Source organism: Heteronotia binoei, chromosome 4 (genome assembly GCF_032191835.1).
Source record: "Heteronotia binoei isolate CCM8104 ecotype False Entrance Well chromosome 4, APGP_CSIRO_Hbin_v1, whole genome shotgun sequence".
Classification (NCBI taxonomy): Eukaryota; Metazoa; Chordata; class Lepidosauria; order Squamata; family Gekkonidae; genus Heteronotia; species Heteronotia binoei.
Window position 1 is genome coordinate 2,182,693 of NC_083226.1, and position 21,454 is coordinate 2,204,146.

General features: G+C 49.7%; 1 protein-coding gene across 2 annotated transcripts in view; it reads left to right on the top strand.

Moving 5' to 3' along the window:
- The window catches only part of VCL (vinculin), a 140,026-nt gene extending 119,848 nt beyond the window's left edge, over positions 1-20,178 (top strand). Inside the window, exons 19-22 of one of the 2 annotated variants that reach the window (XM_060236692.1) lie at positions 7,092-7,325; positions 17,060-17,263; positions 18,662-18,766; positions 20,027-20,178. In XM_060236692.1, the coding sequence (XP_060092675.1) occupies positions 7,092-7,325; positions 17,060-17,263; positions 18,662-18,766; positions 20,027-20,173 (690 nt within the window). In that variant the 3' untranslated portion in view covers positions 20,174-20,178. The remainder of the gene's footprint in view (positions 1-7,091; positions 7,326-17,059; positions 17,264-18,661; positions 18,767-20,026) is intronic. The other variant, XM_060236693.1, reaches the window with a different exon arrangement.
- Positions 20,179-21,454: the final 1,276 nt, after the last annotated feature.

Consider the following 21,454-nt stretch of genomic DNA (forward strand, 5'->3'; position numbering starts at 1 on the left):
CCTTTTTGTGTGCAGTTTCTTTGTCTGTTCAGGGCAGGGGGTGGGTTTAGAATCCTTGTCCCTCTTGCTCAGGGATAGCTGCAATGTGCCATGGCATTTTGTAGTTATCGCCCCCCCAATAGTAAATGGAAAATGCAGAATTCTCTGCATGATGCCAGTTTGTATTCCACTGTAGAAACATGTCTTCTCCCTTATTAGCGATGTGGGAAAATGATTGTTTGCTGGATTGCCTGGGTGGTGACCTTGACAAAAATACAGTTGACTTTGTTGCATGTGTGTGTGTGCAGGAATGGGGAGGGGGGGTCACTCAATAGATATAGGCTTAACACACACACAAAATTCTATTCACTACTGGTGGTGGGACATGAACATATGAAGCTGCCTTCTTCTTCAGACCTTACTTGGTCCATCAAAGTCAGTCTTGTCTACTCACAGAGGCTCTTTAGAGTCTCAAACTGAGGTTTTTCACACCTATTTGCCTGGACCCTTTTTAGTTGGAGATGCCGGAGGCTGAACCTGGGACCTTCTGCTTCCCAAGCAGATGCTCTACCACTAAGCCACCATCCCTCCCCATATATGAAACTGCCTTCTATATGAATATATGAAGCTGCCTTCTACTAAATCAGACCCTGGGTCCATCAAAGTCAGCATTGCCTACTCATACTGGCAGCGGCTCTCCAGGGTCCCAAGCTGAGTTTTTTCACACCTATTTGCCTGGACCCTTTTTAGTTGGAGATGCCAGTGGGGATTGAACCTGGGACCTTCTGCTTCCCAAGCAGATGCTCTACCACTGAGCCGCCGTCCCTCCCCATCAGGAGACAGCTGACGTATGTTTACTCTGCAGGGTTTTCAAGGCAAGAGATGTTCAGAGGTGGTTTTCCACTGCCTGCCTTTGTGTAGTGACCCTGGACTTCCTTGGGGTCTCCATCCAAATACGAGCCAGGCCCGACCCTGCTTAGCTTCCAGGAGCTGGTGAGACGTGGGCTAGCCTGGGCCATTCAGGGCAGGGCGAGAGAGATTCAGAGGTGGTTGGCCACTGCTTGCTTCCTTGGCGGTCGCCTCCCCAAAAACTAACTAGGGCCAACTTTGCGTAGCTTCCGACAGGAATGGGCTAGCCCTGAGCCCTCCAAGTCTCATTCACTGCTCACAGAAGGTGATGAATGAGCAGGGGAGAGAATGTGCCACCCCCTCAAACAGGGGAAGGTTGTTGGGGGGGGGGGAGGGAGATCTGCCAGCCCCAAGCCCAGCTAGGATCTTTTCCTAATTAGCATCTTGGGGATGAGATGAGGTCAGAACACCCCTGCCCGATGCTTTGATGTGTGTTGATTGACAGCTCTACTGCAGTAAAGCCAAACAATTACCTGTCCCAGTTTTGGGGGGAGTCACACCCATCTCTGCTGATGGGAACCATTACAGATGAAGATTTTACTTTCCTTCTCCTTGAGATTTTTGTAGACTTGTAACAGCCAATGGCTAATTACAGTAAATGAACTGACAAAAAAACTACAGAGGAAGGCCATTTCTGGAGAACAAATTCAGTGCTACCAAGCCAGTTTGGTGTAGTGGTTAAGTGTGTGGACTCTTATCTGGGAGAACCGGATTTGATTCCCCACTCCTCCACTTGCACCTGCTGGAATGGCCTTGGGTCAGCCAGAGCTATCTTCTCTGGGAGAACCGGGTTTGATTCCCCACTCCTCCACTTGCAGCTGCTGGAATGGCCTTGGGTCAGCCAGAGCTCTCTTATCTGGGAGAACCGGGTTTGATTCCCCACTCCTCCACTTGCACCTGCTGTAATGGCCTTGGGTCAGCCAGAGCTCTCTTATCTGGGAAAACAGGCTTTGATTTCCCACTCTTCCACTTGCACCTGCTGGAATGGTCTTGGGTCAGCCAGAGCTCTCTTATCTGGGAGAACAGGCTTTGATTTCCCACTCCTCCACTTGCAGCTGCTGGAATGGCCTTGGGTCAGCCAGAGCTCTCTTATCTGGGAGAACCGGGTTTGATTCCCCACTCCTCCACTTGCACCTGCTGGAATGGCCTTGGGTCAGCCATAGCTCTGGCAGAGGTTGTCCTTGAAAGGGCAGCTGCTGTGAGAGCCCTCTCAGCCCCACCCACCTCACAGGGTGTCTGTTGTGGGTATGGGGGAGGTAGAGGAGATTTTGACCGCTCTGAGACTCTGAGGTTCAGAGTATAGGGCAGGATATAAATCCAATATCTTCTTATATGAATCAATGTTTATATGTCGCTTTTCTCCCCAGTGAGGGCTGCAAGTGGCCGCTCTTGCCCCTCCTCCAGCAGGCAGTTGAGAGAGGGACTCCCCACCCACCCCACAAGCTTTCCTGGCCAAGTAGAGGAGTCGAACCTGGACATCCCAGGCTTCAGCACAGCCTCTTAACCACTTATACCACTATCTGTCACTGCTCTTTTGGAAATAGAGACCGATTCCCCACTCGCCTTATGCTCCTCTTCTCCGCGGGGCTTCCATCAGATTTCACACTATCTGCCTGGGGCTGCAACTCACTTCGAAACAAGATCCTCTAAAACGCAGAAACTGTTTTTTAGAGGTTTGCTGCACAAAAGAGGCAGAGCGAGTTGCAGCCTCGGGGTAGCTTGTGCGAAATCTGAGAGAAGCCCAGCAGAGAAGAGTGGGGCTAGTGGGAAATTGGTCAGAGTCTGAAAGTTCATACTGTCTCGGTCTTTGGCTTCTCTGCTTTCTAAAGCCATTCAGTTGTTTTAGGAAGGAAAGGTTAGGTCCAGTTTAGGTGGGGAAGAATCAACATTTTCCCACTTAAAGTGGAAAACCTGGATGTGTCATTCTGGGGGAACTCCCCCCCCCATATTCTTGTGGCTGGTGCTGGCAAAAGAATGGCCACCAGACGTGTTGCCTGAAGTGTTTTTGCTTCCATAATAATGCCATGAAACCATTTTTCTGAATTTCCCCTTGTGTTGTGCTTGCTGCCTGATGCACTGGAGAATTGGTGTAGCTTAAAGGTGGAGGAAGAATATTAAATTCTGTGTGTCTGCCAAAAACAGTGAGGTTTCTTGAGTGTTGCCACAACTGCAAGATAATACTGTGATTTTTGCACGCCTGTAGTTGGTGAAGTAAATGCTAATTACATCTCTGTGCAAAATAATCTAGTTCAATTGAATAAACTTTGAGTCCAGTGGCGACTTTTAAGACCAACAAAGCTTAATTCTGGGAATAAGCTTTTGTGTGAGCGCTCGTACAAGACCTTATATCCAGAATAAGACTTTGTTGGTCATAAAGGTGCCGCTGGACTCAAAACTTTAATCCAATTCAGTGCCTGTAATTGGACATTGTAGGTGCCATAGTTAATATCTGTTCCCTTCTGTGTGAATTTGCAACTCTTAAGAAAAGCAGTTGAAACGAGTTTCAGAAGGAGGCAGATAACTGATTTGCTGTTCAGTGTACATTCATGGCTGGTTGCGGAATCCCCTTGTTCTAAGCAAAACACAATCTGAATCTCCAAAAGAGAGCAGGGGAGACGGCTTCTTTTAGAAGATCCTTGAACGTTTCTAGTTCTTTTAGAAGGTCCTCGATCATTTTTAGTTAGCTCCTGAGCAGTAGTCTGAAGGGCATAAACAGAAACTGAGTGGTCATGAAAAAGGAAGACAACTTTCAGAAGACTTAAACCAACATGTCTTAGTCTTGAGCCAGTGAATCAATTCCGTAGACCTGTGTAACCCCCCCCCTCCCTTCCCCCAATGACTGGCAAGTTTATCTTTGGCTGCTTTTTCTGAAATTCTAGTTGGAACATCAGTTGACTGCCTGGACCTGTTTTCCACCCATCCTCCTTCCAGGGGTGGAATTCTAGCTCCTTTGCATATGAGGCCACACACCCATGTTGTAGCCAATCCTCCAAGAGCTTACAAGGCTCTTTTTTGTAAGCCCTTGGAGGATTGGCTACATCAGGGGTGTGTGGCCTAATATGCAAAGAAGCTCCCGCTAAAATTCCACCCCTGCCTCCTTCCCAGTCTTTCTTTAATTCTTGCTAGACTGTGCATTGGTTAATGGCTGTGATGGTTCCTGCAGAATGAGACTGTCTGTGGAAAGCAAGCAAACTTCAGAGTTGCATAGAATTCATCAGAGATATTTTAAATGATGTGTGCAAACTTTGTTGTCATTTCAAGTATCTCTAGTTACTGACCAGTGTTCCCTCTACGCTGAGTTAGTGTGAGCTAGCTCACAGATTTTTTGCCTCCGGCTCACACATTTTTGTCTCAGCTCAGGAAAAACGGCCCCAGAGCAAACTGATTTATGCAGTAGTTCACAGCTTTAATGCCAGTAGCTCACAAAGTTGAATTTTTTCTCGCAAGACTCCATAGTTTAGAGGGAACATTGACCAGACAATCTTAAGAACAGTCTAAAACTGTTCAACCTACAGCAGATATATAGATAATTGCAGACTCTGATAACTGGCTGCTTCTGTCTGCTGTAAGGAGAAGGAGAAGATGATCCTGAATATAAGACAAATCCCCCCACCCTGCAAAAAAAAAAAGGTTATAACCCAGAAGCTTGATTGCTGGACATAATTATAATTTGTATGCAAATTTAAGACAAGCCCCCTTCTTCCTGTTGATGGCATATGGGGGGGGCGGAGCCTAGTCTTGCATGTGAGTACATTAATTCTTTCCTGAAGGCTTCACCATAATTTTCAAGCATTTTCCCTGCAGGTTTCCCCCAAGTTTGCATTTTAGGGTCAGGACCAAGAAGTGGAGTGGCCACAATGGGAGAGAGGCTTCGCGAATTGTTCTTGTCCATGAGGGCTTTCTGTCTCAACAAATCTATGTGGTTGACCAAGGAAAGGGCTCGGGAACGGGGTCCTTTTGGCTTCTTGGGGCCACCACCATCATGACCCTGTTGGCCGAGAAAGCAACGAAGGAGGTGAAGCTCAGACTTGCGGCAGATGGAGGATTTATTTATTGAAGTTCATATCCAGGGTGTGAAACTTGGGCACGCTCCACCTGGCCCCATTTTGAGATTCACTTCTTCTTGGCTGCTTTTTGTGTCAACACTTTGTTTCCTTCCTGTTTGTATGCATTCAGACTGTGAGACTTGACCTGTGATGTCTTTAAGCTGTACTTCTTTCTCCCCTGAAGGATTATGAGAACTCGCTTTAAAAAACTGACTGGCTTTTTCTGTCAAGTCTGGACGCTTTCCTTCAGGCTGTTTTGAAGACAGTCATTCTAAAAGAATTTGCCCATAAATGGTCTTGCATGTAAAACTGAACCACTGTGCAGAGATATTGTTCAGAGTGCATCCAAACCTCCGTCTTATAGTGTATCCCAACATTTCCTTTACTTCTTTTCTGCCAAAACAAATTATGCTTCGTTAAAGGAAGGACACCCTTTAACATGATTGGTTGAAGAGGAAGTAAGTATTGCCCTTCTTTGTGGCTTTTTTCTCATCCCGTGCCCTTTGTTATTGGAGGACCCAACAACAAATTAATTATGGATTAATTGTGGATCTCTTCTGTTGCCCTCAGTCACCCAGAGAGCTTGTTAATGTTCTCTGCTCATTTTTTTAAAAAAAATGCAAAACTTCAAGCTATTTCATAAACTCATCGCTAGTTAACCTGCTCCCACACATCGTTTTTAGGAAGCTGTGTCAAATTCATCTGGGGGGTTGTATGGATGTCAACAGGGGTGGAATTCTAGCAGGAGCTCCTTTCCATATTAGGCCACACGCCCCTGCTGTAGCCAAGGTTCTTTTTTGTAAGTTCTTGGAGGATTGGCTACATCAGGGAGGTGTGGCCTAATATGCAAAGGAGCTCCTGCTAGAATTCCACCCCGGATGTCACTGTATCATCTGAGCAGCAGTTAAAAAAGAAAATGTTTTATAAACGCAAGCATGTCATTTTGAAAGGTGACAAAGTGCAGCCCATGTTTGACTGTTGCCATGGGGGACAACCAGATGGGAAATGAGACACGTGTGTGTTGGTTTGGACGGTCCCCTTCTGTCCTGGGTGCAGGTGGTGCTGGGCTTGTCCTGGCTTCTCTTTCTAGAACGGGTTTTTGTGGTTGCCGTAACTCTCCGCCCTCCTCTTTTTGTAGATGCCTCCAGTAGGAGCTCCAGGGCGCTGCAACGAACGGTTTTAAATCCTCTTTTTGGATTTTTGTAGAACAACATTGTGGCAAAACAATTGGGCACCATCTCATTAACTTAATGCTAACAGAAACATCCTGACCAGCTTTGTTGCCTGCTGCTGACATCACTTCCTTCCTGCTAACACATAACCCATCAATAACGCCATTGGACGAATAGTCCTTTCTGTTACTCCCATAATTCCTTGCCTGCCTTCCGTTTGTCTTTTGAGTAACTGTCTTTACCACTGTTGGCTTTTGGGTGCCTGAGGTGGAAAATCCCAATGGTTGTCTCCTTTCTTCCCGCCTCCTGGCACTAAGGTATGTGAGACGCCGTTTTGAGGGAAATTCTTTCACACAAGCCTTATTGACATGAACAGGAGCTCATTTCTGTAATGAATATTGCTCTGTTGCATTCATTTTAGTGGCGGTTCTGTTGGAGAATTTCCCAAAGAATTGTGCCTGTCTCATACTCCGCCATCTTGAACAGCACCCACCATTTGCCTCAGGTGGCTTCCTGGCTTTACTTCTTCTGACCTTTACATCTCTTGAGGGAACGGAAAACAACATCTGATATCTCCGCTCCCCGGGTTGCTGTCTCAGCCCTTGAGTTGCATCCTCCAAGTGTTCACCGTGCATCTTTATGTTGCTTCTTTTTGTGTCTCAGTGGCGCTATTGTCTTGCCAGACTAAAATGTTGTGGTGAAATTCCTGGTAGATTCATAGAGGACCCCTAAGAGTGTGGCTCATGGGAAAATAAAGACATTTCTTGGTATGCTTTCTAAAACTCTCAATTTCTCTCCCTTAACAACTTTGTCAATTTTCAGACCAAGTGTCCTCCCACCCCACCCGCCCCCAACTCTCTTCCTGTTGCCTTCTAGACTGAGGAATGTACTAAACCAGCTCTCCGTTCTTGCTCTGGGGACCGGATCCTGCTTCTTGTACTAACTGTCCCTGTTTCTTCATCCCCCCTGCTCCCCGCCTGCAAAGCCTGAAGTGACTGAGGAGGTTAAGGAGACGGCCCCTGAGGCTGGTGTAGAGGTAGATCAGGAGGAGGAGGAGGAGGAGGAGGAGGAAGCAGATGTTGAATTCACTCTCCCCTCTGACATTGACGACGATTACGAGCCTGAGCTGCTGTTAATGCCAACCAACCAGCCTGTTAACCAGCCCATTCTGGCCGCTGCTCAGTCTCTCCACCGGGAAGCCACCAAGTGGTCTAGTAAGGTACTTCCTCCGTTTCCTCCCTGGCCCGCGGTGCATCCAGCCATTTTGGAACGTTGACACGTTTGCATCACTCTTGGTCCTTGCTGGGTCCCCATTTTCTTTCCTTTTCCTTTTTTTTGTTTTTTGTTGGCGCCGGAATGAATTCCAGTTTGTCTGCACTTCACTGTGTTGAGGATTTGCGATTGGCTTCACGAGTTCTGTTGGGCCTGCTGGCGGCCAGGTGAAATTTCCATTTGACTCACAACTCCCTTCTTGTCTTGTCTCTCCTCCTGAACAAAACTTCCTTCCTTCCCTCCCACCCCCCACCCCGCCCCGTGTTGTTCTTCGCCTTACATGTCTCTTCATGGCAGTGTGCCTTTTCTTTTTAAAAAAACAAAAGGAAAGAAAACTGGAACCAAAAGTTCAGCCAGCCTGTGACGCTCCGGTTGACAGTCTCACAACGGCTTCCCCGATGGGAAGGGAACCGTTGCAGTTCACCCCCAGAGCCATTTAACACACATAATCGTGCTTGCTGCCTCTCATCAGTGGCTTCCACTAAACGGTACGGACAAGGAATGGCTTTGTATGGCGGCAGCGTTGCCGAGGAGTCGGAGCTGCTGATTTGTGCTGGGCTGTGTCGCAACCTTAAGGAGGGGTGGGGTTTGTTTGTCAAGAAGCTACGCTGAACATGGTCGTTGCTAAGTTCAAACTCTTCGCTTATTTTCAACAAAAATAAGATAATTCATTGAAGATGTTGGGTCTGTGGTTTGGAGGGAGGGGCGTCCCAGGCCTGCGAGCACAAACACCCACCCAAGGGCTTGCGTGGCTGCTGGTCACTTTGCCCCGCTTCTGGGATTGAGCATGCTGCAAGGAAGTGTGTGTGTGTGTGTGTGTGCGTCTACACCATTACTAAGGAGAGGGATGGACATGTGGGGGAGGGGGACCTGGGGCTTGGATGAAACGGGCGGGTTTTCTTGTTTTTGATCCCAGGTCCCAAGGCAAGATTAATGCGAGTGCTTAGTCATTGTTGTTAGGGCCACTCAAGACTTCTTGGTAGCAAAGCTATGTGCCCCCCCCCCCACACCCACACCCACTCACCACGTGCCTGTTAATACAAGGCACAATCCACTGGCTCATGCAGGGGAAGTTGGGAAAGAGACCCCCGTCCAATGGTTTCTCCCTCACCTGAATAGTGCCCAGGTCGCCACTCCTTATGAAGCTCTGGGAGGGCACCTGTCGTCCAGGCCTTTTTTGCACAAACACTGTTTATGGCTTCACACACACACACTGCAAAGCAGCAAATGCAGGTCTGACAATCTAGTTTTGTAGCACATGGTAGATGTTACCTGTGGGGCTCCATGTATGTTTGAGCACATTCTTTTAAAAATTATTTTTAACCATATCAACAACCAGACATACCAAAAAAATTACAACTACAAAAAGTGGTGGTGGTGGTGGGGGGACAGAGCAAGACTAACATTACAAACCCACGTCTCTTACAAAAGTAAGCATTAAATATATATTTCCAGTCACAGTACAAATCAATAAAAGATCAAGTCCTTATATTTCTTAGGCAATTTACATACCACTTTGTCGTGATGTGACATATTGAAAAAAGGAAAACCGTTTCTTTTTCAAAATTGGATTGTTTCAAAGAATTTTCAGCTATTAATAGCTGAGTTGCTGTTTTATCTGACACAACTACCGTATATCCCATATTTTCAGAAACCATTGTCTTGTGCTAGGAGCCGGGCTCTGTTTCCAGCATTGAGCATTCACAGTCTTGGCAGCTAATTAAAAAAGAGTGGCCAGATCTAATTTTAATTTAGAAATGTGGGTGGTCTCCCAAAAATTTAACAGTACTGATTCAGGGATATCAGGGATGGTGTTGGCAGCAATTTCATTAATAATAGGAAAAATCTTATTCTATAAGTTTTTTATGAGTGGGCAATCCCACCAACAATGTAGAAAAGAACCAGACAGCCTCAGTTCTTCCAGCAAAGAGAAGTAGCTACAGATTTACTATAAAGGGTTTTTTTTTGGTGTAATATACCATCTAGAATAAATCTTGTAATTTTGTAACCTAATGTTAGCTGATTTTGATTTATTCAAATAGTTTGTCCAGATATTTTACCATTGGGAATCGCTAAGAACAAGTTTGCAGTCTCTAAGCCAGGCCTGTTGGTTAGAGGTCAACAAGGACCATTTATCCTGATTTAAAAGCTGATAAATAGATTTCAGAATACCTTTTGTCCCATATGAGCCGGACTTCATTAGCTTTTCAAATGGAGATAAATCCCTTACCAGTTTAGACTGAAGGTCGTTCACGGATATCATACAGTGCGGTTGTTGGTATTGTTGGAACCATGGAATTTTAAAAGCAAATTTCCTTTCTAACAGCTCTAATTGCCACCATCTTCCTCCATGGGTGATATCACATAGTGAGCACATTTTGATGTGTGTACCCTCAAGGGATTTTTGTGTGCGTAGCTGCTGGACAAATGTGTGAAGAAGCCATTTGATGAGTATGTCGCCCTAAACCTGTCGTCCTGATGTGTTACGTACAGTTTTCCATGCTGCATAAAATGAAAGGCCTGGAAATGTATCCCCCAGAAATACAAGAACCCTTCCCACCACCACCTTTGCTACCAAACCCTGGATTGCCTTAACACAAGCCACCTTGGGCATGCCAAAGACAGCCCCCGCTTTCCCTGTGTTGAGCTCAGTAGGTGGTTGTGCCGCCCTCACTCACTCTGTGAACTACGAAACATCTAACAGTTACACTTGCATCTTTTGGCAGCTAGAATTTTTTAAATATCGAAAGCTAGCTGAGTGGTGTTTTTTAAAATCTCTCATTACTCTCCCAGTGAAAACAGTTGGATTAAGAGTCCCACTAAATGTGTTTGCAGTTCAAGAAGCACAGATTGTATTCTCAAGCAGAAATTCATGAGCAACCAGTGATAGGGTTGATGACGGTCTTTTTAGTAGGATGGTCATTCAACAAAAGAAAATTTAGGCAGATTAATAGGACAAGGTTTTAAATCAATCACTTAAATCTGCCTACATTTTCCATGTGAATAAAACAAAAACAGGTTTCCTACCTGTAACTGATGATCTTCGAGTGGTCATCTGTGCAGTCACACTGATGGGAGTAGGCGCCAGCGCCGACCTCGATCGGTAAACTTCAAAAGCTGCAGATTTCCGCGCCGACGTCCCAGTGCGCATGCCCGGCAGCCCCCACCGCGCATGCTCACCGGGACAGGAGCGAACATCCCGCCAGTTCCTTCTGACCGCCGCGTCAGCCCCTCAGGAGGGACCGTCAGCAGCGGGGAAGGCGGGCGGGTAGTGTGACTGCACAGATGACCACTCGAAGATCATCAGTTACAGGTAGGAAACCTGTTTATCTTCTTCGTGGTCTCTGTGCATCACACTGATGGGAGATTAGCAAGCTCAAGCCTACCTGGAGGCGGGTGCGACGGTCCATCACGAGGAGATCGACTGCAGCACAGTGCGGCCCACGGAGGAAGCTTGTCTCCGCCTCAGATCCAACGCGTAGTGTGACACGAAGGTATGTGGCGATGCCCACGTGGCAGCTTTACATATGTCCTGCAGGGGCACCCCCTTCAAGAAAGCAGCCGAGGTTGCCACCGCTCGCGTGGAGTGAGCTCGGAGTGGGCCAGGGAGAGGCATCTTGCTGAGCAGATAGCACAGGCGGATCGTCCCCGTGATCCATTTGGACAATCGTTGTGAGGATATCCGCTGACCCGCGGAGGGCCCGGCATATGAAACGAACAGTCCAGGGCCCTTCCGCGACGGGTTCGTGCGATGGAGGTAGAAGGACAACGCCCGTTTCACGTCCAGAGCGTGCAGGCGGCGTTCATCGTCGTTGGCCGGTGACGGAAAATATACCGGCAGGAAGATTTCTGAGTGTAGGTGAAACGGTGAGATCACCTTTGGCAGGAACTTGATATCAGGGCGGAGCATCACCCCGTCTGCTGAGAAAATGAGGTAGGGGGCATCGCAGCGTAGTGCCGCCAGTTCTCCCACCCTCCTAGCAGATGTGATGGCCACTAGGAAAGCTGTTTTCCATGCCAATAGGTGTGGAGAGCAGGAGGCCATTGGCTCGAAGGGTTTCCCCGTTAGGGCCCTCAGGACCAGGGACAGGTCCCAGGCTGGAGCTGGGTTGCGTACCGCCGGGTACAGTCTCGCCATGCCCTTAAGGAACCTCTTGGTGTCCGGGTGCGTGAATACCGACCGACCCTCTATGTGATTGTGCTGCGCGGAAATGGCCGCCAGATAGACACGCACCGACGACTGGGCCAGGCTCCTGTCAAGTAATGCAATCAGGAAGTCAAAGATTACAGGCAGTTCCGCTCTGATGGGTTGTGTAGAGCGACCTGACGCAAAGTCAGCAAACTTCGCCCACTTGGCCGCATACGACTTTCTCGTGGAGGATTTTCTAGAGTTCAACATGACAAACTGTGCCCTGTCGGAGATCACAGGCGCCAGGCAGTTAGCCAGAGATGCGGAACATCGTGATGTAAAACCCGTCCCTGGTGGGAAAGCAGGAGGTCCGGGGCCTGTGGGAACTGATGGAACCTCTCCTTGGACAGGCGCAGGACCAGGGGGAACCAGTGCTGCCTTGGCCACCACGGGGTCACCAGGATCCCCCTTGGACGCTCCCGTAAGAGTTTCTGCACGACTTTGGTAAGCAACGGGATGGGTGGGAACAGGTACACCATGTGGTGAGTCCAGGGTATCAGGAGGCCATCCCCGAGGGCCAAGGGATCTGCTCCCCCCCTGCAGCAGAACAGGCCGCACTTTGCATTGTGTCTGGTGGCAAAAACGTCCAACTCCGGGGTCCCCCACTTCTGGAAGACCGGGTCCAGAAATTTCCAGTTCATTTCCCAGTCGTGGGATAGGGCTCCCCTGCGGCTGAGGAAATCCGCCTGCACGTTCTTTATGCCGGGCAGATGTGCAGCTTGCAGGAAGACCCCCAGCGACCTGCACAGCTCCCAGATCCTGATGGCCAGCTGGCAGAGGCTGCAGGACACCGTCCCCCCTTGTCTGTTGATGTATGCCACCGCCGTGGTATTGTCGGTCATCACTGCTACCGACTGTCCCAACAGGAGGGGTTGAAAAGAGAAGATGGCATGGAAGACGGCCAGTAGTTCCAGCAGGTTGATATGTTGCTGACTGTGGTGAGACGGCCACCTGTCTCCGACACATACTCCTCCCATGTGGGCTCCCCACCCCCACAGGGATGCGTCCGTCGTGATCGTTAGAGCGGGCGCTGGCTTGTGGAAGGGCGCCCCTTCCAGTAGGCGCTGCCTCTGTCCCCACCACTTCAGGGAGTCCAGAACATCCTGAGGTACCGTTAGGAGACGGGAGAGCGGCTCCCGGTTGTACTTGAAGCTTCGCAGGAACCAGAGCTGCAGTGTCCGCATCATCAGTCTTGCGAAGGGGAGCACCGCCGTGGTGGCTGCCATGAGTCCTAGAAGCCTCTGGACCTTCCTTGAAGAGGCCACCGGATTCCGCTGAAAGGCCGCTACCATCTGGACAATGGCGTCTGCACGATCGGGAGGGAGAAACGCCCTGCACTCTTGCGCATCCAGTATAGCCCCTATGAATTGCACCCGTTGTGCAGGCTGGAGACGGGACTTCTTTTGATTGATCTGGAGGCCCAGCTCTTCCACCAGGGCTAGGGTGATCTCTATGTGCCGCAGCAACGACTCCCTGGTCTCCGCCACCAGGAGCCAGTCGTTGATGTATGGGAAAAACGTTATCCCCTGCAGCCGCAGGTGTGCGGCTATCACCACCATAGCCTTGGTGAACACTCGCGGGGCCGTGCATAGCCCGAACGGCAGAGCCCTGTATTGGAAGTGTTCTTCCCCGACTGTGAAACGAAGGAATTGCCGGTGGAAGGGGTGAATTGATATGTAAAAGTACGCGTCTTTCAGATCGAGCGTGGCCATCCAATCCCCCGGTCCCAGTAGCGGGAGGATATACGGCAAAGTTGTCATCCTGAACTTGTCGCATCTTACGAAGAGGTTCAGGGCCCGCAAGTCCATGATGGGCCTGAGGCCCCCATCCCGTTTCGGGACTGCAAAGTATCGGGAGTAGAAGCCACGTCGCAGCTGGTGCGCAGGGACCCTTTCGATCGCATGCTTGCAGAGGAGGGAGCGTACCTCCTCCCGGAGGGTCTGCGAAGGAGGGGTGTAAACGAAGGTTGGGGTGGGTGGAGGGTCGGAGAACTCTATCCCGTAGCCCTGTTGAATAATCGACAATACCCAGCGGTCCGACGTAATGCGGGCCCAGGCAGGGAAAAAACGTGCCAGTCGGATGAGGTCCGAGTCCACAGGGCCACCTAGGGGTGGAAGGCAGTCAAAGGCCCTGTTTCTGTTTGGATCCCTTCTGCCTGGATGTCTGAGCAGAAGGAGGAGAATATTTGGGCTTTTGTTGGTACTGGGGCCGAGTAAACGCCGACTGTTTGGAACGCCACTGTCTTTCGGGTGATTTCGAGTAGGGCTTCTTGTGCCACGTCTTTGGCCACTGCCTTTTGGCTGGAGTACGAGGGCTTGACACTCCCAAGTTCCTTGATGTCTTTATGCTTTTATCCAGCTCTTGGAGTACTGAGTCCGTGTTAGAGCTGAACAACCCTGAGCCATCAAAAGGCAGGTCTTCCACGTATGCCTGCGTGTCGTGTTGCAGTGCCGTGGACCGGAGCCAGGAGTGTCTGCGGAGGGAAATGGCCGTCGTCAATGCCTTGGCGCACGTGTCTCCTGAGTGTTTATCCGAATTAAGATGCTGCCTTGCCAGAGTCATGCCCTCCTTTTGCATATTCCTCAGTGCGGTTTTTGCCTGTTCAGGGAGAGAACCGAGTATGGTGGAGACTTGGTCCCATAGGGCGTACTGATATCTGCCCATACAGGCCGCATAGTTCGCAATTTTGACTCCCAGAGAGCCTGTGGAGTACAGCCTTCTCCCCATTGCATCCAACTTCCTCCCCTCCTTATCAGGGGGCGTGGAGTGAGTCTTTTTTGCCTTCGAGGAGGAAGACACTACTACCGAATTCGGTTTGGGGTGAACGTACAGGAACTCCACCGATGACTCCTGGATCCTGTACATATGGTCCAGCCTGCGGGAGGACACAGGCGTGGACGCCGGCTTGTCCCATGAGGACTTGGCAGTCTGTAACATAACGTTGGTGAGAGGAAGCGCTACCGCGGATGTGTCCTGCTGGACTATATCAAACACCGTGTCGGTAACGACGGGTTGCGGTTGGACCGTCGGTAACGAGAGGGTTTGGGCCATTCTTTTTATCAGGTCGCCGTAGGACTTGAGGTCCTCAGACGGCGAGATAGGCTGTTCCTCCGAGGTCTTCCCCGGTGGCGATGGTTCGTCCGGCGAAGATGGTCCTCCGTCGGGCGACGAACCGCCCCGCGACCTGGGGGACTCGCCCGAGGAGTCGGACAGATCCGACAGCTGCACCGGCTTCGGAGACACTGGAGCTGTCGGGGTCGACTTGGCCTTCACCGACGGGGTGACCTGCTGTTGTTCCTTCCTGCGCGGCTCTGGAGGCTTTGACGCCGACGGGGCTTCTTGCACTGTGCGGAAGGAAGTGCGAGACCAATAGGATATTTGGGAGGCTTGGTCCCAGTCAACTTGCCGTGGTGGCAGCCATGGATAGGGTGGTTGGGCTGGATAGGCCCCGTACAAGTACTGCCACTGTCTTTGGTCCCACGGGACCTGGGCTGGAGCTCCGCGTGGCGATTTATCTTCGTCCTTGCGGTGAGGAGATCGGGACCTGCTTGCTGAACGGTCTCGATGCCGATCACTTGGCCGAACTGACGGGCTAGATCGAGGAGTGCTTCGGCCGAGAGGGCTGCGATCGGTACCGATTCGTTGGCCCGACTCAATCTCCGAGTCTGAGTCCGAGATCACTAGTTGGGTCGACCTCGACTCCAGTGGGGTGCCCGATTGGCGTATCGGGGACGCAAAGAGCTTGAGAGGAGGGACGATCGGAGCCGTAGGGTCCGCAGGAGACACCGGTGCTGAGAGCGGTGCCGATTTGTGTCTCTGCTTCTTGTCCTTCTTCGCCTTCGCCGCAGGCGCCCCTTTGTCCTCTTTGCGCCTCTTAACCGGCATCGAGGATTCCGAAGTAGCCGCCGAGCCCGATCTCTTTCTAGGGCGATCGGCATCGGAAGGGGCCCGGTCGGTATCGACCGACTTCGGCGCCGACTGGTCGGACTGACCAGACGGCTGTTCGGCCTGCTCCATCGGCTGACGACGTGGAGAAAGACCCTGCTCCATCAACGCTGCCGCAAGTCAAGCCGCCCTGTTCTTCCTGGTTTGCCGCGAAAACTTAGCGCAATGAACACAGGAGTCAGGACGGTGCCGTTCGCCCAGGCACAGCAAACACAGTTTGTGCCCGTCAGGAGGGGCAATTTTACTCCCGCACGAGGAGCAGCGGCGGAAAAATCCCCACCGTCTTTCCATACGAGGAAAGCTAGCGGCGGGAAAAACGAAAGTAGGGAGAGGGGCCCCCGAAGGGCGGGAAAAACTACCCCGCTCTCCCGCAGCTATAACTAACTATCTACGACTATACTATAACTATAACTATAACTACAACTATCTAACTAACAACTATAGAGGAAAAAATATCCAAAGATAAAGTTCACCGACCGTGGCAGAGAAGATCGACTGATCAGCGCGGCGGTCAGAAGAGAACTGGCGGGATGTCCGCTCCTGTCCCGGTGAGCATGCGCGGTGGGGGCTGCCGGGCATGCGCACTGGGACGTCGGCGCGGAAATCCACAGCTTTTGAAGTTTACCGATCGAGGTCGGCGCTGGCGCCTACTCCCATCAGTGTGATGCACAGAGACCACGAAGAAGATTAAGAGAATTTTTCCTCTAAGCGATGCGTTCATGAAGTTAGAAGAGACTCCTTCCATCTCTCCTCTCCCAAGCCAGTGCTCAGCCATCTGCAGTTTTTCTAAATACTCTTATTAAAAATCATATATATTTTTTAAAAAGTTGCTACCTGCCTAACCAGTGACACCTTTTTAATCTGCCCCCTCCTTCAGCATATTGTTTTCCCTCTGCCACATGTCTTTTTGGAATATTGGGTGAGAGCAGAAAAGATGTCATTTTCCTGTTCTTGCTCATGTTTGGATGTTAAGAATATTCACCATTGGTAGCTGGATGCTTTTAAATTTACTTCAAGGCATGCTTCAATAAAAAGAAATATCTCTAACCAGTAGAAGTTAACAACATCTGAATTTAGTCACTTTCACTTTAGCAACAAAACTAACCTGTATGTCCGCAATCAGGGCTTTTTTCCTGGAAAAAAAGAGGTGCTGGAACTCTCAAAAGGGAAATGAAGGAGAAACACACAGATGCCCCCATGAACTTCTGAACATTTTTTGAGAATTTTGTTTCCACAAAGTGGTTCCGGAACTCTGTTTTGCTGTGTTCCTCCAAGGGGAAAAAAAAGCCCTATCCATAATATATATAAGGTTTTTTTCCTGGCCAGCGCTTGATGTCACTGAATTTTTTAAAAAAAGTGTGCATCACAAGTAGCCATTTTGCAAAACTCTCCAGCATTTTCTGTGGAGGAACAACTCCCCCCCCCCCCCTTGCACAGGACATCTTTTCTTTGCCTTCCCAGAGGGCTCAGCTACAGGCCAGGTGGGTGGCGGTTTGGGTTGCCACGCCCACCTGAGCTTTCATGCCCTCCCCCCTTGATCTCTGCAGGGCAATGACATCATCGCTGCTGCCAAGCGGATGGCCCTTCTGATGGCCGAGATGTCCCGCTTGGTGAGAGGCGGCAGCGGGAACAAACGGGCCCTGATCCAGTGCGCCAAGGACATTGCGAAGGCTTCGGACGAAGTGACCCGGCTGGCCAAGGAGGTGGCAAAACAGTGCACTGACAAGCGCATCAGAACCAACCTTTTGCAGGTAGGGGGTGACTTCCAAGATGTGCAAAGGCATTTTAGGTGCTGTTTTTTCAGCCCTGCTCTGCCCCCTCCTTTCATTCTCTTTGTCCCAGAAACCTCCACCCTGCCAGTCTTTGGCCTTGGCTCTAATGTCAGCCAAACTGACTGTTTCCCCTTTTGCTCATAGAGCTGGAGTGGGCACTGCTTCTCTGAGCAGCGATTGGCCATGTTGTACCATTTCTTCCCCTTAGCCTTTGCTTTTTGGACAAAAGTTTGTTGGTGACTTTATTTTTGAATTATGGCTATTATTATTTTTTATAAATTATTATTGTTGAATTATTGCAAGAGTTGTCCTTGAAAGGGCAGCTACTGTGAGTGCCCTCACAGCCCCACCCACCTCACAGGGTGTCTGTTGTGGAGGGAGAAGACATGGGAGATTGTAAACCGCTCTGAGTCTCTGATTCAGGGAGAAGGGCGGGGTATAAATCTGCAGTCGTCTTCTTTCTTCTTTTGTTTTTAGATTTGAATGGACTGCAGAGTGGGCATTAATGGCTGCTGTTTGTCTTCTTTGTTTTCTTCATTCTGTTCCTTTGTTTGTATTATCTTGGTTTAATTAATTGTTTTATTTATTTCATTAGATTTGTATCCCGCCCTGCCCTTGCGGGCTCAGGGCGGCTAACAACATTTTAAAATCCACAGTTCAACTTAAAAACAAGACAAGACAAAAACAAGAGCCAGTTTGGTGTAGTGGTTAAGTATGTGGACTCTTATCTGGGAGAACCGGATTTGATTCCCCACTCCTCCATTTGCACCTGCTGGAATGGCCTTGGGTCAGCCATAGCTCTCTCAGGAGTTGTCCTTGAAAGAGCAGCTTCTGGGAGAGCTCTCTCAGCCCCACCTACCTCACAGAGGAAGTTGTGGGGGAAGAGGATATTGGAGATTGTAAGCCGCTCTGAGTCTCTGTTTCAGAGAGAAGGGCAGGGTATAAATCTGCAGTCTTCTTCTTCAACTTCTTTTTTATAAAACAGCAATATACTAACGTACAGAACTCTAGGCTAGTCATCCAAGATTCGTTTATCATCATTACTATTGTGACATTTGCGCTTTTATTGCTATTATGTCATTATTACTATCTTTGTTTACTCAAGTAAAGCTCTTGGGCATTCATATTTTTGTCTTGTGTAAGTGGAAGGGTTTGGGGTTTTTGCCACTGAAATTTTCACTCGGATTCGTTCCTGAAATTCCAAGGAGGCCTGGCAGGGAGTGAGTTTGCATCCGGGAGAACACAGTGTCCCAGTCGTGCCTTTTGCACATCCACTTTGGGGGAACCAAAGCCCTAAGTGCAAAAGAGGGTTTGATTTGGAAGGTAGCCAAGCAGGGAGTTTGAGCAAACTGATTCTTCTCTCCTCTCCTTGCCTAGGTCTGTGAACGGATCCCCACCATCAGCACCCAGCTCAAAATCCTTTCCACCGTCAAAGCCACTATGTTGGGTCGGACTAACATCAGCGATGAGGAGTCCGAACAGGTAAACGCCCAAAGCGAAATATGCGCTCCTGGACTGGAAATTGTTGCTGGCTTTGGGAAAAGTGTGGAGTGATTGTCTTGCGAATTTGCCTGCAAGTGAATGGATTTCACAAGGGCTCCACATGTAAGCTTTTGCTCTTGTTGAAAGCTAAAAACTGAACTTCTGGCAGTTGTTCAGTTCTGTCCTGTGATTGCTAGTATGAGTGAACAGCTATGCTGGTTTCCAAGGGTCTCTTCACAAGCTACATTTTCTGTGTGAGGGTGGTTTAGAGCCAGCGTTGTGTTGTAGTTAAGACCGGTGGACTCTAATCTGGAGAATCGGGTTTGATTCCCCACTCCTCCTCCGCATGAAGCCAGCTGGGTGACCTTGAGTCAATCACAGCTCTTAGAGCTCTCTCAGCTCCCCCCCCCCCCAAATCTAGCTGGCCACCTGGTGGTGCAGAACGCTAAAAGAGTTGGAATTTAAGGCTGCCAGACAATCTTAGGATCTCTTGGCTATGCAACATGCAATACCATACTATAGTTTATTATGATGACCCCCAGCAAGGGGCTTCCCGGGCCAGGGCGAAGCAGAAGTGGTTTGCCATGGCCTTTCTCTGCCTTGGTGGTCTCCCCCCACCCCCGTGCTGATCTCTTGAGCCAAAACAGCTCCAGCAGATAGTTCTTTGCATTGTTTTGGAGCACTTTAACCTCCACAGTCACACACAGAACTCTCTGCAGGGACTGTTTCAGCACGAAGGGGGGGTGGGAGTTCCTGCTTACCCCCTGCTTTCCCCAGCGCTCTTGTGTGATGGCCGGAAACTGAGCTGGGAAATCCCAGCCCCAACATACCCCAACATGCAGAGCTTGGCATTCCCCAAGACTTCTGGAGTGCCATGTCCTTCTCTTCTCCAACCACCCCGTGCCCGTGCACCGTGGAGCAAAGCAGCTGACCAGAATGGAGACCGTGACACAACCTGCATTATTGCACGGGGCTTTGCACCAGCAAATACCAAGCTGCAAAGGGCTACTTGGGCTCCCAGTCAAAAGCAAATATTAGCAGGCTCTGTGCCCGTGCGTGTCCCCTTTTGCAATGGAGGGAGAAGTGTGCAGAAGGGAACGGATCAGCTGACTCATCCCTCGGCATGATGCCAGCCAGTTGCCCACTCAGCCCTTTTGCTTGAGTCACATCTGTCCCCAGGAAGAGGTCAGTCGTTGGGAATGCCCCACACACTTCTGCCAAAACATCCATTTTGAAACTAATTAATTTTTTCCCCGGCAGGCAACTGAGATGTTGGTCCACAATGCCCAGAACTTGATGCAGTCTGTCAAGGAGACCGTCCGAGAGGCTGAGGCTGCTTCTATTAAGATCAGAACGGATGCTGGATTCACTCTCCGCTGGGTTAGGAAAACTCCCTGGTATCAGTAAAGAAAACTCCCTGGTACCCCCACCCAAAGCATTGTCTTTGATAAAATCCCTTTTTGAAGCAGAAGAGAATTTTGTACTCGGCAAAAAGGTGCTGCAAAGATGAACGCTGGCCTTCCAGAGCCCGTGCCGAGCTACCTTTTGTATCTAACCTCACTGCCATTTTATTTTGTCTCCAAAAGGACTACTGCTCTTTCTCTCTTGCTTCTCTGAAGGCCTTTAAAAAATCTTGTGTTTTCATGAACTCTACTCTGAATCACATTTCCCTCCCGCTGCCCATTTATGCACTGTATTCGCCAGTGGTTTCTATGCAGGGCAATAGCTGCAGATTTCAGTTGAGCATGGATTGAAATTCTGGGGCACTCCGTTTGCTTAGCTCTTTTTATTGTGAGGGACAATCGAAAGATAAGAGTGCGGCATTTCATTGTCTTCTGTTCCTTTCTCTAACTGAATAGTGTAACGCTAAATGAATCTCCTTCAAAGGCTTCACCCCACTGTGGGGGAAAAGGCTGTTTGCTTCAGGGATACGGTGGAGCAGGTGAAGATCGCAAGCCATCAAAACGTGGGGCAACTCGTAGAGTATTGCTGGTTTCAGAGGCAGAGCACAAGCCCCGGCCCTGGTTTTTCCCTGGGCTTCAGAACAGAGAGTCTGGACGGCCAGGCGTTTGCTTCCCTTCCCTGTGCTGCTGAGGCCAGCAGGGGGTGAGAGGAGCTGTCTTCCTTTCCAGGGAATTCTGCCACGCAGCTTGTTTCATCCTGCCAACCCAGAGGCCTCATGCCAGTCACTCCCATTACTGCACTGCAAGGGCAAGAGGTGGTGTCTTTTGCAGGGGCTTTCAGACAGAGCTCTTCGTACAATTTCAGGCCATCTGTACTTTCTAGGGAAGCCCTGCTTGCATGCCACATAAACCCCAATGCTTCTGAGAATTCTTCACATGCCAAATGGGATAATTTCTTTCAGTTGTGTCCAGGATGCTGGTGTTTTGGAAGAGCGTTTGCTGCTAACGCAGTCTGTCCGTACTTTAGCAGGTTTGAGGACAGACTGGCAGACAATTGCCATTTGTGTAAGGTCGTTATTAGGGGAGTCTTTTGCCCCAGGGACCCCCTCCTGGGCAAACTCTGTGGACACTAATGTTAAAAAGCACATTTTGTCTTGGGAGGGAGAGAACTTCAAATCAGGTTACTTGCCTGGAAACATTGTGCGCTGATGCTACAGCGCCCTCTGGAGATGAATACACTTTTGTACAATTTTTGCTCTGCTGACTTGTAGAAAAAACCTCTTGA